Source organism: Polistes fuscatus, unplaced genomic scaffold (genome assembly GCF_010416935.1).
Source record: "Polistes fuscatus isolate 324 unplaced genomic scaffold, CU_Pfus_HIC Scaffold12, whole genome shotgun sequence".
NCBI lineage: Eukaryota > Metazoa > Arthropoda > Insecta > Hymenoptera > Vespidae > Polistes > Polistes fuscatus.
The window spans coordinates 6,386,034-6,400,644 of NW_025113020.1; the positions used below are offsets into that span (position 1 = coordinate 6,386,034).

The 14,611-nt window shown below is 30.0% G+C and overlaps 1 protein-coding gene and 2 long non-coding RNA genes across 10 annotated transcripts; 2 read left to right on the plus strand and 1 right to left on the minus strand.

Moving 5' to 3' along the window:
* Positions 1–910: 910 nt before the first annotated feature.
* On the minus strand, positions 911–12,104 carry LOC122513308 (putative thiamine transporter SLC35F3). 8 transcript variants are annotated; one of them, XM_043629610.1, is made up of 11 exons: positions 11,298–12,104; positions 8,387–8,685; positions 8,135–8,284; positions 7,500–7,850; positions 7,264–7,392; positions 6,984–7,173; positions 6,728–6,817; positions 6,126–6,255; positions 4,199–4,228; positions 2,593–2,973; positions 1,051–1,223 (listed from the first exon to the last, which is right to left on the minus strand). In XM_043629610.1, exons 1-10 carry the CDS (start codon positions 11,350–11,352, stop codon positions 2,625–2,627), a joined length of 1,773 nt encoding a protein of 590 aa, XP_043485545.1. In that variant the 5' UTR covers positions 11,353–12,104; the 3' UTR covers positions 1,051–1,223; positions 2,593–2,624. The 8 variants fall into 8 exon arrangements, with proteins under 8 accessions (XP_043485546.1, XP_043485547.1, XP_043485545.1 ...); XM_043629607.1 differs by lacking the exon at positions 11,298–12,104 and adding an exon at positions 9,661–9,815; XM_043629611.1 differs by lacking the exons at positions 2,593–2,973; positions 11,298–12,104 and adding an exon at positions 9,661–9,815 and having other exon boundaries at positions 911–1,223.
* On the plus strand, positions 8,557–9,343 carry LOC122513348. Its single transcript, XR_006302724.1, has 2 exons — positions 8,557–9,067; positions 9,198–9,343. It is a non-coding gene; the product is annotated as an uncharacterized LOC122513348 (long non-coding RNA).
* Positions 10,365–11,480, plus strand: LOC122513357. The gene is made up of 2 exons (XR_006302732.1): positions 10,365–10,400; positions 11,148–11,480. It is a non-coding gene; the product is annotated as an uncharacterized LOC122513357 (long non-coding RNA).
* Positions 12,105–14,611: the final 2,507 nt, after the last annotated feature.

The following is a 14,611-nucleotide window of genomic DNA, read 5'->3' on the forward strand; positions in this document are numbered from 1 at the left end:
GTATTCTACGCATTAGAATTAATTCTTTTTATGTAGAATCACTCTCTGCTTGGCGTATACATTTACAGGACATCTTGTATATGATATGAATTATCTAACAATAAAGTTTGGCAATCATTGGATCTATATTGACACAACAGTGCTAATAAAAATGATTCGAATAATAAATGTAACTATTATAAAATTATTTCATTATATTTTCCAAATGATCATCTTATATTAGATATTAAAAATCATAATTACAAAGGAACTAATAATATAGGAATAAATATCATTGAAGTATCTATACAGAATATATTTCCATAGATATATATTCTGAAAATAAAAGATATGTTTTGTATTCGGCATCCAATTGATCAACAAATATCACAGATATTTATGATCAATGGATATCGATTTAGTATAAGAATGCATTTATTTTTTTGTTATTAAATGAAACTATCTTCAATGTTATTTTTTCATAATAAATGGAACAACTTTTTATATCATTCTCTGAAAAAAATATTAATGTTATATACTATTATTTATATTATACAGTTTCTATTTTTTTTTTTTCAGAAAGAAGGCATTTTAGGAGATCATAAGATTTACACACGTTTCGATACTAAATATATTACACGATCAGGAAATGGCATGAAGAAGTGCAAGAAGAAACAAATTGAATAATCGTTGCAAAAGTGTAAGAGATACATATAACAAATATATGCTTTTTCTTTTTCAATGTTAAGAAGATTAAATAGAATAATATTAATGAAAGAATAGGATCACAAGAAAGAGAGAAGAAGAGCGAATGTATTGCTCGATTAATTAAATATTTGTGTATAAGAAAGGATAGTGCGTCTAATAAAAGCCTTGTGCTTTTTCCTCCAATAGAAAGAAGAACTTAGAAGGATAAGTTAATTTTAAATTATTTGGAACTTATATCTCACAATTTGTGTGTTATCAATCTTATCGCTAAATCAAATTATTCTGTCTTCCTTTCCTTTTTATTTTTTTTCCCCATTTTTTCCTAATCATAACATTATTATGTTCACAATACCTTAGACAGGACTTTGATGATTGGAACTTGAAACTTGGTTAATGCTTTTACAAATGATGCACTTACAATTAGTCACCGAACCCTTCCTGATGGCGAACGTAGATGAGACTTTATATATCCTGTTCGATAATCTATCACATCACGAGATGCACCACCTGGCATATGCCTATGTCTCCTACTCCATCTGCGAACAGAGTCGATTTTGATTAGCCATTATTGATGTATTTATTTTTACAGCCAACAAATTGAACATGCAAATATCACACTGCAATCATTTTTTTTTCTTTTTACTATTTCACGAGCTCGATTTTCACACAACATGGTAGAACCACAATAAAGAAACATTGTGCAATGATATTGTGTTATCAAAATTTAAAAAGATCATTTAATGTCGACAGTATGAATACAGAATGTTTCTATTTTTGTAGGTTTTACAATAACGAAGAATGATGATACTGTTCCATGAATATAGTTTCTCTGCAACTTTATAATTAATGAAAGTATATAAAAATAGAAGCTTTATTGAAATCCTACATGGACGTAATGTAAATATCATCGTTCATCGATATACATCCAGATTAAATTGAATATCATCACACCTCACGATGCTTCATTCCATATCTATAAATGTGTAAGTAAAGTATGCATATAACATTCAAAAAAAGTTACAAACAAAAACGGGGGTAATATATTAAACATACCATACTCTAATCACACTACAGGTAGGAGATGCCGAATATGAAGAAAAAACTAATTCATCAAAAATACATTTATATATATGTTGTACACGTTTGTTGTAGTACACATCAAAATTTTTGTTTTTTACTTTCGTTAATACAATCAATCTTATTATAATTAATTTTCGATAGGGCAATTATACAACATTTTCATACTAAACAACTCTCAGATAGCATTATTGGGATTAAGAGGAACTAAAGCATTTTCTATAGCTGCTTAGTATTAATATTATATTTTTATTTAAAATCCGAAACAAAATACTTACTAGCGTTGAAAGTATCTTAATTTTTATGTATTGCATATTTAAATTATTATTTAAATATAAAAAAATGTGGAGGTACATAGAAAAAAATAATTGAAATTTTCTTTCATCGTTTTTAAAAAAATTTATACATAAAATTCGATAACGCTTTAAATAGTCCACTGTCCAAGGATTGCATATGTTGTAGTATTAAATTTACACTTGAAAGTGATACCATATATGCAGTCCTTGTACAATGTAGAAAGATTTAAAACATTACACTAGGTCTTATGCAAACATTCTGTAAATCTCTCAATATCAGATTACTTCCTATATTATTAAATAATCAAATCTTCTCGTAGGGGGAACTGGAGATTATTCAATTACAAATACAGTCAGCCTCGAATAAAGAACTGTCGACATGTGTCAAGTACGAGAACATTGATCTATTATTCACATAAGATTCCATATTATTCACAGAAGTTTCTCATAGAAGAAGAAGAAGAAGAAGAAGGAAACTTTGGACGATGAACGCGAGCTTGATCCGAGTCTAACTGTGCTTGTTCTCTCATACCTTTCTGCGTCCTAGCAGACGCCGATGAGCAATCAACGATGGTTGTTGGTGACGATGGCAGTTGAGGTCGAGGTCGAGGTTGAGATCGTGGTTGGGATAGGGAAGCACCGGTGCGATTGGGATTCGGAAGATGGGGTCGAGCTGTTCTGTTGAGACGATGTGTTAACATGTCGATTGTTAAAGTTTGAGCTGGTGGCAGTGTTCTGGTTGTTGTTGTTATTGCTGTTGTTGTTGTTATTGTTGTTGTTATTAGCAGTTATTGGGAGAAGGGTTTGTCCATCTCCATGCAAGCTCGCAACCCCATAGCTCCTCAACCTATATTGCCATTGTTGACTCATTCTGCTCCTAACTGTTGTTCTTCGTGGCTGGCACTGCGTCGTACTGCGTATCAAGGGCCACCATACATCAGTGATCAATGATATCTCATTTCTCTCGAGTTTGGATCTCCTTTTTGAAGGGGGGAGACTCTAATAGATCTAGACTTTTCTCCTTTTCGCTAGGAACTTAATTTCCGTGATATAATTGTTTATTCTTTCTTTATTTCTTTTTATTTTCTTTCTTTTATTCGTTTGTTTCTTCGTTCGTTCCTCCGTTTTATATAATTTAGGATTACAAAGAAAAATATATAGAAAAAAAAAATAGAGAAAGAGATAGAAAAAAAGAGACGATAGAAAATTCGCAAGCACTCTCAATGTCGTAACAGGAATCTCATTGGGATTTAACAGAAATTGTTTAGATAATAACGCAGGGAAAAGGTAAACGAATCCCAACTATTGAATCGTTATATTAAAAGAATATAAGAAGAAAAATAAAATAAAAAAGTAAAAAATATAATGCCAGGTTGCAATTTCAATAGAAGATATGAAAATATGAGAAAGGAGAAATCAGAACGCGGAAAAGATAGATACTCTAATTTCTTAATAAATTTCTTTTCTTTTTTTTCTCTCAACATTTTAAAATGGATAAACATTATTGTTATTATTATAATATAATTCAGTATTAAAATAATATATATATTACATTGATTAATCATAAGCATGTGAGTTATACGTTAAAGCTTTTATTTAGTGATTGCTCGGTAGCTTTGAAATCCAGATTTGTGTTTAAAAGAACGGTGAGTAGCAAAAAGTGAATGAAAGAAAAAAAAAAGAAAGAAAGAAAGAAAAAAGAAAAAGAGAAGAAATTACACTAATCAATTTTGTATTTTGAAGGAAAAGCTCATGCATTCACACACCACGCTCAAGCAACATGTTTCACGTATACAAAAATTCAATTGAATTTTATATCGGAGGGATAAATCATGCCGCCATTTATATTGTCCTTACGCTCGTGTACTATACAGAAAATTCATTACTTTATGAAAAACTTTGCAAATAAAAATATAAAAAGTATAAATTAATTTTTATGATAGATACAAATTTTCTTACATATTGTAAAGATGAAAGTATTTTTTTGATTGCTTGTAAAGGTTAGTTACAGGTTAGTTAGCTTTGGTAAAAAGGTTTAACGATAAATAAATACAATATTTTCTATATTATTAAGATTAAAATGAATTTTCTGTATTGTCAGTTAGCAGGACGTTATTAGGCGATATGTATTTTCTTACCTTGAATTGTGACTCATGAGGATAATGTTTCTGTAACAGCATATAATGGATCCTGATAGTTGGGAAGCGAGCGATGAAGTGTTGATGTCGATTCACACATAACACATTTAAGCGGTACAAGCAATTCGGCTTGTGTTAGATTTCCAATTAATAATTAATTAAAATAATAATTAAAGTAAAACAAATGATAGATCTCCTCTGCAAAACAACCTCTCTAATTAAAATTCCCATTTGTAATAACACCTATCGATATTTCTAACATATCGAAATTTCTAACATATCGATATATGTATCGATAAACGTCAGATACATATCGATTTTGAGTTATCGTTAGATAATTCAAAAATCTTATTAAATGGGGATAAAGTAAATATATTTAATTGTTTTTTTTTAAAAAGGAATAAAAATAATTCTTTTCGTTATTGTTGTGCAAGATTAAAAAAGAGGTTAACTAGCTAACTAGGATAATGAGAATTACTTGGCAGTCGTATACTGTTTGGGGTTTGTTTTTCTTTTTAATATCCTCTTTTATAATATTCTAAATTCTTGCAATTGTTTTCTTCTTTCTTTTTTTCTTTAATCGATAATAATTCGACAATGCATTCTTTTCGGCACAATATATATGTATATATTCATCTATTATTAATGTTAACTCTTGAAATATTCGTAGGACTTATTTAAATATAACATAACGAGTATATAACGTGATTTTATATATGTATATATATAACATAATCTAAGATTTTATTGCTATAACGCGATAACTAGTATACCCCAATAAAAAATGAAAATGAAAAAGAAAAAAAAAATATATATATATATTTATAAAAGAAATCGAATATTACTTTAATTTACGAGATGTCATCTAAAGTAATTATAAAAAATATATATTGTTATTATTGTTTCATCTTACTTATCGATGATCATCAATAAAATGCTTAAAATATATTTCTCTATATTATATTATTTCTTTCTATTCTTTTTCTTTTCTCTTTTAGAAACTACACTTTACATTTGTTGCATATTCCAGGCATCCTGTAAAACAATACCAATGCTTGGTTTTTTTAAAACATCTTAAAAATGTCGCACGGATGCACAAATTGGCTCTCTACATGCGAAAGAAAATCTCTACGATTAATGCTGACTTTCAGAAAGAATTTGGAAAGAACTTTTTTCCCTATGTATTCTAAAGAAACAAATTATATATGTAAGTTCTTACTTTCTATCTTATTCTTCTTGTTGGAAGCTGGTTCATCATCGAAATATCTTTTAGTCAAATATTTTTTAAAAAGACCTCAACGATTGTTCATGAAAAACGTCTTCTGATTACCATAAGAAACGTTTTGAAATATTTCACGATGGCTAGATCAACTTTAAACATAAGAAGGAGATATAAAGCTTTTTCTAAACATTTCCACATTAAATTTTTCTAATTAAGGAAGGACGCGCGATAAAGGAAGAAAAAAGAATAAGAATAAGAAGAAGAAGAAGAAGATGGAGAATATTCCTATGAGGCAATCATTATAAAATACAAAGCGTATCCTACTTAAGTGAGACTACATTCTTGCCCTCTATCTAGGTGCGAAAGAAGATTAAACAAAAATAATAATTTTCATATTCTTGCAAGAATATAAGTGTGTGTATATTGTGCCCATACGTGCACACTTTATATGCGTCTTATCTATGTATCTATCATTTTTTTGATATAAAATACTCATATTGTATATACATATAAAAATATATAAATAAGATATAGATAGATAGATAGACAGGTAGATAGATAGATAGATAGAGAAGAATATCACTAAAAGATCAAACTAAATGCTAATAATAATAATATAAACTTAAAATAAAATTGTAATACTTTGGATTGTAAAGTGCATACCACATAATTGCTTTATAATAAAAAAGATCATAGTGTGCATACCGAAGGAGTCTTGTTATGTAATCGGGCCAGTTGTCTGGGAACATCACGAGAAAGAAGCCGACAGCAATGAAGATCATTCCGGCCAGCTTCATGCCCATGAAGTGCGCTCCATATAGAACGACATCCAGAGCTATGCAATCATTTCAACGGGGCGATTACTAACATTGTAGTCGTCGTGTTTTCTTTTTTTTTTCTTCTTTAATAAAACTTTCGAATTTGTATGACTGTTCCTCTGGAACTTCATTGATGATATCTAAATGATTAGGAATTATCTCAATGAAGTTTCTGAGGAACAGTATCTTCCTTCGAAAGATCTTTTACGTGATAAGTGAGGGCATGCATATATATTGTATACATACATATATTATAGGTATTAAATGGTATGCATTTTCATTAATTAATTTTATATCTGTAAATTTAAATTGCATTAGAAAATGATTTATATATATATATATATATGTATATATACATAAATAACTAATTATTTTTCTTTCTTTAGAATTAACTCATTAAAATAATGATCAAATTGTGCGCTATACCCAAAAAAGAAAAAAACCTAAATGCGATGCAAAGACCTGATGTATTGTTATCGATGTACATACCTGCAGAAACAGGAACAGCAGTTATCAGACCAAGTGTAATGAATAGATCATAAGTAAGTGCGATGCTGAAGTTTCCTAACATATTTGCAACTGTAACATAATGAGTGCTCACTTAATTAACAATTCTAAAAGGTTTACTAATTCCGTTAAATTGTGTTATCGTTCACCAGCATCACATTAGAATAGAGTGAGAGGAAGAAAGAGAGAGGAATAGGCTATAGAATATTAATTGAAAGAAGTCAATATATGATCAGACCTAGATGAAGTATACTGGCTGACAAAAGAGCTGCCCATGGTAATCGAGTCCAATTTACGCTCTCAGCACCCGAGAAATAAAGGGCCAAACAGATTGGCCATAAAAGAGCAGCATTGCAAAGACCGATCAGAGAAAAGAATAATGACATTTGGCCAAAAGTCGTTTCTCCTATAACTTTCTTAAATACCACCTGGAAATAAAAAAAAAGGTATTTGTTCTTGGTATTATTTTCCTCTATCTTTTCAATTAAATGTTCGAACGTTTTTCACTGAGTCGTTACTTTGTAAACAGCAGATCCAGCTGCTGCCGTTGTTGCTAGTACTACGCCACCCAATGTAGGACTTCCTGTTATACCATCCATGTAAGCTAGAAGAGCTATTCCAGTATTGCATAGGATCACTGCTACTATCTGGTAATAAATTTTATGAATATTTATATATAAAATCATATAATATATACAGGATGTGAAATTTGAATCAAGAAACACTTAAATATTTCCATTATCTATAGTCTTACCCTAACTCCAACAAATTGCTCGTGAAGGATCACCCAAGATAGAAGATAAACGCAGGAAACATTGGTAGCAAACAAAGCCATAACGTCAGTAGCCAAAAGTATCCTCAACGAGTAGATATACATGTAATTAGTAACAACCCAAAGTCCACAAAAGAGACTACATTTAACGAGGAAACGTCCACCAGTGAAACCCTTGTCTCGAAATCCACGAAGACTTTCCGCTAATATTTCTGATGGCGTCGTACATTTCGTTCTAACCGCTCGGCAAATGAAATAAACTGGAAAGTATAATACTTCCCAATTCGTGCAGAACCATGTTGTGAAGAAGGGTGCATTGTATGGAAGCACAGTCTACAATGAAATATTAATGTTAATTGTAATGATAAAGTTATAACATCTAAATTAAGAATATTGTTTTTTTTTTATTTTATCTAAATGATTGTTTATGTGGTATTATTCTTTGTTTTTAAAGCAACTAATAGAAAATAAGATTTGAATTGTATAAATGGAAGAACGTAATCGTGTGCATCCAATTAAATAAGACGAATATAAGATATGAAAGTGAGAAGTGGGTAAAGGCCTCTTGGCAGTGACAAAAGAGTGTCTTAAAGAATTGAAGCACCGTGTCTAATTACATGCTGATGACGGGGCTCAGTAACGGAGACATTTGATGCGGATGTATAACTAGGGCTCGTTTGTTTATGAAAGTATAAATATTTTATGCAGTGAGTTGCTCCAACCCAGCTAGCTGTCACACATATTGTAACACACACGCCAAAATATATCTGAAATAATCGAAGAAAATAAGTATAAATATTTTCTATGTGCTTTTTTCTAGTATATAATATAACATATGGACAATAAATAATTAGAATTAATTAATATACTTTTTTTGCAGATTCTGCACAACAGGATGCATAACAAGCGGAGAGTTTGTTCGGTCTGGATTGTTGATAAGCTACAGAAGGTGTAGTCACATTACACGTAGGTTGAGTTTGACTTAAAGAGGAACCATGCCCCTGACCTCCTCCTCCACCACCACCACCAGGTCCTCCTGTACTTCCGGTAGCGATACCAGTACCAGTTCCAGAACCTACACCGCTACCACTTGTTTCTAAAGATCTACAACTAGATGCTGAATCACCGCATCCACCGGCGACGCTGCAACCTTGCTGTTGCTCGCACTCTGAAACAATAAAACATCTGAATTAGTATATTTTATGTATAATCAAATTACACAAAAAGAAACAATGGTGAGTATGAGCAAAGCAACAATGTGAAGAGATAACAAATGAATGATGTGTGTATGATTAATGTGTAGTATTAATGAATAGCAATAAGCGGTGCTATTGTACAAAGAATTAACAAATATATTTCTTGTTTTTATTTCAGCGATTGTCCATTAAGAAAAAGTGTGTGTCCGGCAAGTTATTACCCAGCCATTTAATTGCTTTCAATGCAAAGAACGAAGCTCTTTCTTTGATATTGCTATAAATGAACTAAATCAAAGCGAACATGAACTCCTCGTATATTTGTACTATCGTTCATGAGTCATATCGGACAGCTAGGTATACATTTCATTTGATTTAATAAATAGTATGTAGAATAATGAAAATTTGAATATTTATGATTAAAGTGCCCGATGATTTATGAACGTCAGATATATATATACGGTATACACTTTTTATTCTATTCTAGAACTCTCTAAACCATAACTACCACAAAACGCGTACCCTGAAGATAAGACATCACCCCGGTTGTAAAGGAGTTTATTCCTCTTGGCTTCTTATGCTCTTAACGTAACACTGGTATGATGTAGAGAAAGTCATTTTTGATGAAACCAAGTTTTTCTATGTGTTCTCTCTTTTGTTTTATTCTATACGTATTACAGGGTGTCTCATTTAATGTTTCATTACAGTAAAAACAATATCTTTAATAAATATTAAGTGGATTAAAATACAATGAATACGGTTTCATTAAAATCTTATAATTGAAGCATTTGGGTTATTATATTGTTAGGAATAAATTAGTTCAGTCTGAGCTGAGAACATTGATTTAAATGATATTGAACTTAAAGGAGACATCCCGTTTATATTTAAATATGGTTCATTCGTTCGTATATTCGTAGTAGTAACTTTTGGCTCCTATAAATGCGTCTTACCTGTCGAATCCAGCACAACTTGAATAGGACTGGCAATTGGACCATGGTTCTGTTGATCCTCGCTAAGGACTATACTTGGTGCACGAGATCGTCGAGGATGAAATATCGTTGCTACTTCCCCAACATTTCCGCTACCCATGTTTAAGTTTGCTCTTTGAAACATTTTTCAACGGTATCGTTCAGCATATCCACAAATTACCGGGAAACGATTGATTTAATCTAAATAAAATCGTGCGGAAAACGTTGCACGAAACAGGCAATGGAAGATGATTCGCCGAAGAAGATAATCAGGAGGATGAAGAAGAAGAAGAAGGCACATGAAAGAAGATCTGTCTTAGCAGTAGTAGCAGTAGTACCAGTAGTTGTGGTAGTTGTAACGATTAAATCGCTCCATGATTTCACTCTGGATTCTAAAAAAATCATTCATCCTTGTAAAAGGATTCTTTTCAAGATATACGATCACACGTGTGTCTGCTTTTAATTTCACTCAAATGAGTTTATTTTGATGGTCGAGTATAAAACTGCATTCATTTATTTTTTTCTTTTTTAGTTGAACGTTATGACGATCTTGTTAATAATTTTAAATATTATGGAATATTAATTGAAGATTTTCAATAAGTCAAGATAATTATTTTAGATGTACAATTTCATTCGACACTTACCATCTTCCAAAACAACAATAATAATAACAACAACAACAACAACAACAACAACAATAATGAAAGAAACCATATATAAGGGTAAAATATAAGATAATTTGTGTACGAAGTTAAGCTCGAAGCAAAGCACTCAACTAATTTTCTTCATTTATTTTTTCTTTCTTTTTTATCTATTATTATTTTATCATTTATTATTTCTTTTTAATTTTTTTAAATGTGACCGCAAAAGCTAATAAGCATGAGCGTGCACGAAACAATTTCGCGTAACATAATGGATCGCTTGCTTTGAATTTGAACAATGACATTATTTTTTCTTTTCTTTTCTTTTCTTTTTACGATACCTTTCGTTTTAATTGCAAGATTTCGAATAAAATATTTACTAGAAAAATAAAAGTATAAGAAAATATTAATTGTTAAAAATCTTACTCTCGCGTACGTTAGACTAGCACGTAATAATTTATGTTCATTATAGAATCGCGTGACTAGAGAAGAGTGATGATTAAAAAAATATTCCTTGTCACATTATTCTCTTTTCTTTTCTTTTTTTTTTTTTAATTTCTTTTTTAACTAGGACACGATTGCCTCCCTTTCGTTATTTTTTTCTTCTTTTAATATTTAACAAACAAATTAAATAAATATAAAGCAACTAGAATCATGCAATCGTTTTACACGTTGTTATTCCTCCTGCAAATGTTTCATAATTTGTATAATTCAATCTAACTTTTATTCATTTTATTTAGAGATAAATCTCATACGACGTGTACATACATACGTAGAAACAAAATTATTATTATTTTATTAAGATTAATATTCGAATTTTTATTGCAGGTCACAATAAAACGTGTATACGATTGAAAATAAAAGGAACACGTTTATCCAACCGTAGACATTTTATAAAGTTACCCCTTTCACATCGAACAGCGTTATTTCAAGCAATGAACAAAGATTGGAACACAGAAAAGAACAAAATTAATGTACCTTCTTTACGGCTCTCCTCGAAGTTTACGCTGCGTTCGAAATTTGAACCTTCCATTGTACATGGTCTCTTTCCTTAACCTTTTATTTTATTGTCAACCACGCAGAATGAGAAACAATAACGTCGAGAGACAACTACACAATGCTACGTACAATATGTATATACATAAAGGAAAAAAAATAAAAGAGAAAATAGAATAATAAGAACAGCTATAAAAAGAAAGAAAGAAAGAAAGAAAGAAGAAAGAAAGGAAGGAAGGAAGGGAAGAAAGAAAGGAACAAAAATTCAGGACAAAATCGGTCAAAAATTATTGATGACAATTAACGCGCTTTTTTCTTAACTTCTATTCCTGAATTGTCCGTTTTATGGCTGCCCAATTAACGAAAATCTAATAACAATATGTTGTTTATCTAACACGTTTTGAAAACAATTTAAAAAAGAAGAATAAATAGAAATGTGTCGACGAGCGTTAATAGGAAATAAAGGAATACAAATAAATTGGGTAAAATATTCGGATGGATTAGAAGTTAGTGTACGTTTGTTGGAAAGTGTGTTAATCGTTTTTCACTACTGTGAGTTCCTCCTCTTCCTTTTGAGAAGCTTTAGAAGAAGCTCATTAAATGACCGAACGGGGACGAAGTGTTCCGTTCTACGCGTGCGAGGAACGCGTACTATCTCGATTGTATAGCAATGCTTCTATCTAAGCACCCTGGCGTGTCATTGATTACCGGGCTTGCTATCGTTCGCCGTTCGTTCACCACCACCACCACCACAAACCCCAATACTTTAACTGCGCCTGCGTTTATGTTTCCCGTCATTGCAAATCTCTTCCAGTAAGCTTTATAAGAAAAACAGGCTTCGTGTTCTTATTATATTATTTTTGTTTCTTATTTAAGTAATAAATCTTAATATTTAATTATATTCATATGCGTACACTATTTATTATTTATATCTTAAACCAATTTGTCTAGATGATCTATATTTTTTTTTTTAGCTGATTTGTAGCTATATAATGTATCTGCATAAGTTGATAATTTTTGTTTAATTTGCAAATTATGGGAATGTTCGAATATAGATTTTTTTATTTAATATTATATTATATTTTATAAATATAATGTATGGTACGTTCGTTCATGCTACAATCACCACTACTACATGCCTCAATATCTTTACTGCGCCTGCGTTTATGTTTTCCTTCATACATATTTCTTCTAGTAAGCTTTACAAAAAATACGAGCCTTGTACTTTAATTATTAATTGTTTTTGGAGTTTACTCCTTAAGAATCGATTTTCATATAAGACGCTCGGTATAAAAAAAATATGAACAGTAAAATTTAGTGATCGAATGACCTCGTTACGTTTTTTGTGCGCAACTTATCGTGCGCATCTTTCATTTTTTTGTCATGTGTGTGTATAACTTGTACACTTGTGTGCTGCCGACGTACACAGGGTATGCTGCGAGGCAGCTGACGCATGTAAGTATTTATGTGTATATACCTATATATTATATATGGTATACAGTGAGCCACTATAGTGGCGCATCGACCTGGAAAAAATAATCGCAAAAGCCACTATATTGGCAGGCCGGCTAAGGACCATATCGGTAATTGCAGTACTCTACCTTTATCATACCCACCGTCGGTAACGACAAATATCGACAGTCGGTAATTGCAATTTTCTACTTTTAAACATCGACTGTCGGTAATAGTAGATTTCTGATTTTGTTTTTACTTTACGTCGGTAATAATTTATATTGAAGTTACCGACGGTCAATATTATTAAACTAGAAACTGCTATTAGCAACGGTTGATGTTTTTAAAAAGGATTCTACTATTACCGATGGTAAGCAATTTAAGAGTAGAAAACTACCGTTATCGACGGTAAATAAGATAAAAATAGAGCACTACTATTACCGATACGGTGCTTAGCTTAACTAATTATCATGTAATTCAAATATAATAATTAGTTAATAAAATATAAATGTAATATATTATTGTTATATTTTAACTCATTATCATCGACATGTTATTAAAATATAGATTTTTTTTATGAAAAATAAAAATAATATATAATGTATAATAAATATACTAATATATAAAGTGTAATAATTAATGAGTTAAATATAAATGTAAATTATTTTTATATTGCAAGAACTTTTCAATATATAATATACATACAGGTTTTATATATTATATAAAAAAAGGAAAACACACTTGTGATTCATAGGTCAAAAATATTTTATTCCGTATTTTTCTGAAATGAGAGATCCGTATTAATCCGAAGCAACACGCGAGACAAGCATTACTGAACTAATTTTCAGTTCTTAATTTTATATGCATATGTATATTACATACATATATGCTTGTTAATTCTAAATCAAAAATTCTCTTATATCTTTTTTCTTTTTCTTTCTCCATCCATCGAAAATCTATAAACGCACACATATTTATATTCATTTATATATATAAGTATATTATACATATATATTTTTATATTATAGATACTATAGGGAGACGCAACAAGAATTGCAATTTTTATCTATTATGGAAAATTTAACTCGAAGAATCGTCATTTGTAACTGATGTTTAATATCATTTTTCATGCATAATTCCCATGGGCACTAATTAGATATAAATTATTAAAAAAAAAACTTTTTTTGAAATTTATTATTTAAAATTGCAGTTTTGGTTGCACCACTCTATATAAATATAAAAATATATGTATGCATATGTATATATATATATATATATATGTATATATTATTTGTATAATATTTAAAATAGTACAATCACACATATACACAATCTAATAATAAATTACGTAGCAAATAACGGATGGTACGACGGTGTATTTTAATTTCTTATTTTGTTTTTTTTCTTTTCATAATGCTAAAACACAAACAAAGTTTATCGAGTTCTTCCTAAAAAATATAAGATTATTTTTCATTAAATTTGTTCTGAAATTTTGAATTCCTATCGCCATCCGCTTTTACCACAATGACAACAAATTTAGACATGTAAATGAAATAATGTAACGATAGAATGTTCAGAAATACGGAGTACAAAAATGCTATATTTATTATGGAATAACACAGAGGTTTCATTTAAAACTATTTAATTATGTACATTGATTCTAAAAAGTTATTTCAAAATGAAAAAAGGAAACTTTCCTGTTAAAATTATTAAAAATCATAGTAAATATAAAATAATATATTTACTTTTTTCTTATGGCCATCGATTAAAAAACAATATGATATATCTCTTATACACCTATATACATATAAAACAAATTAAATACAGAATATGATTATAACTGT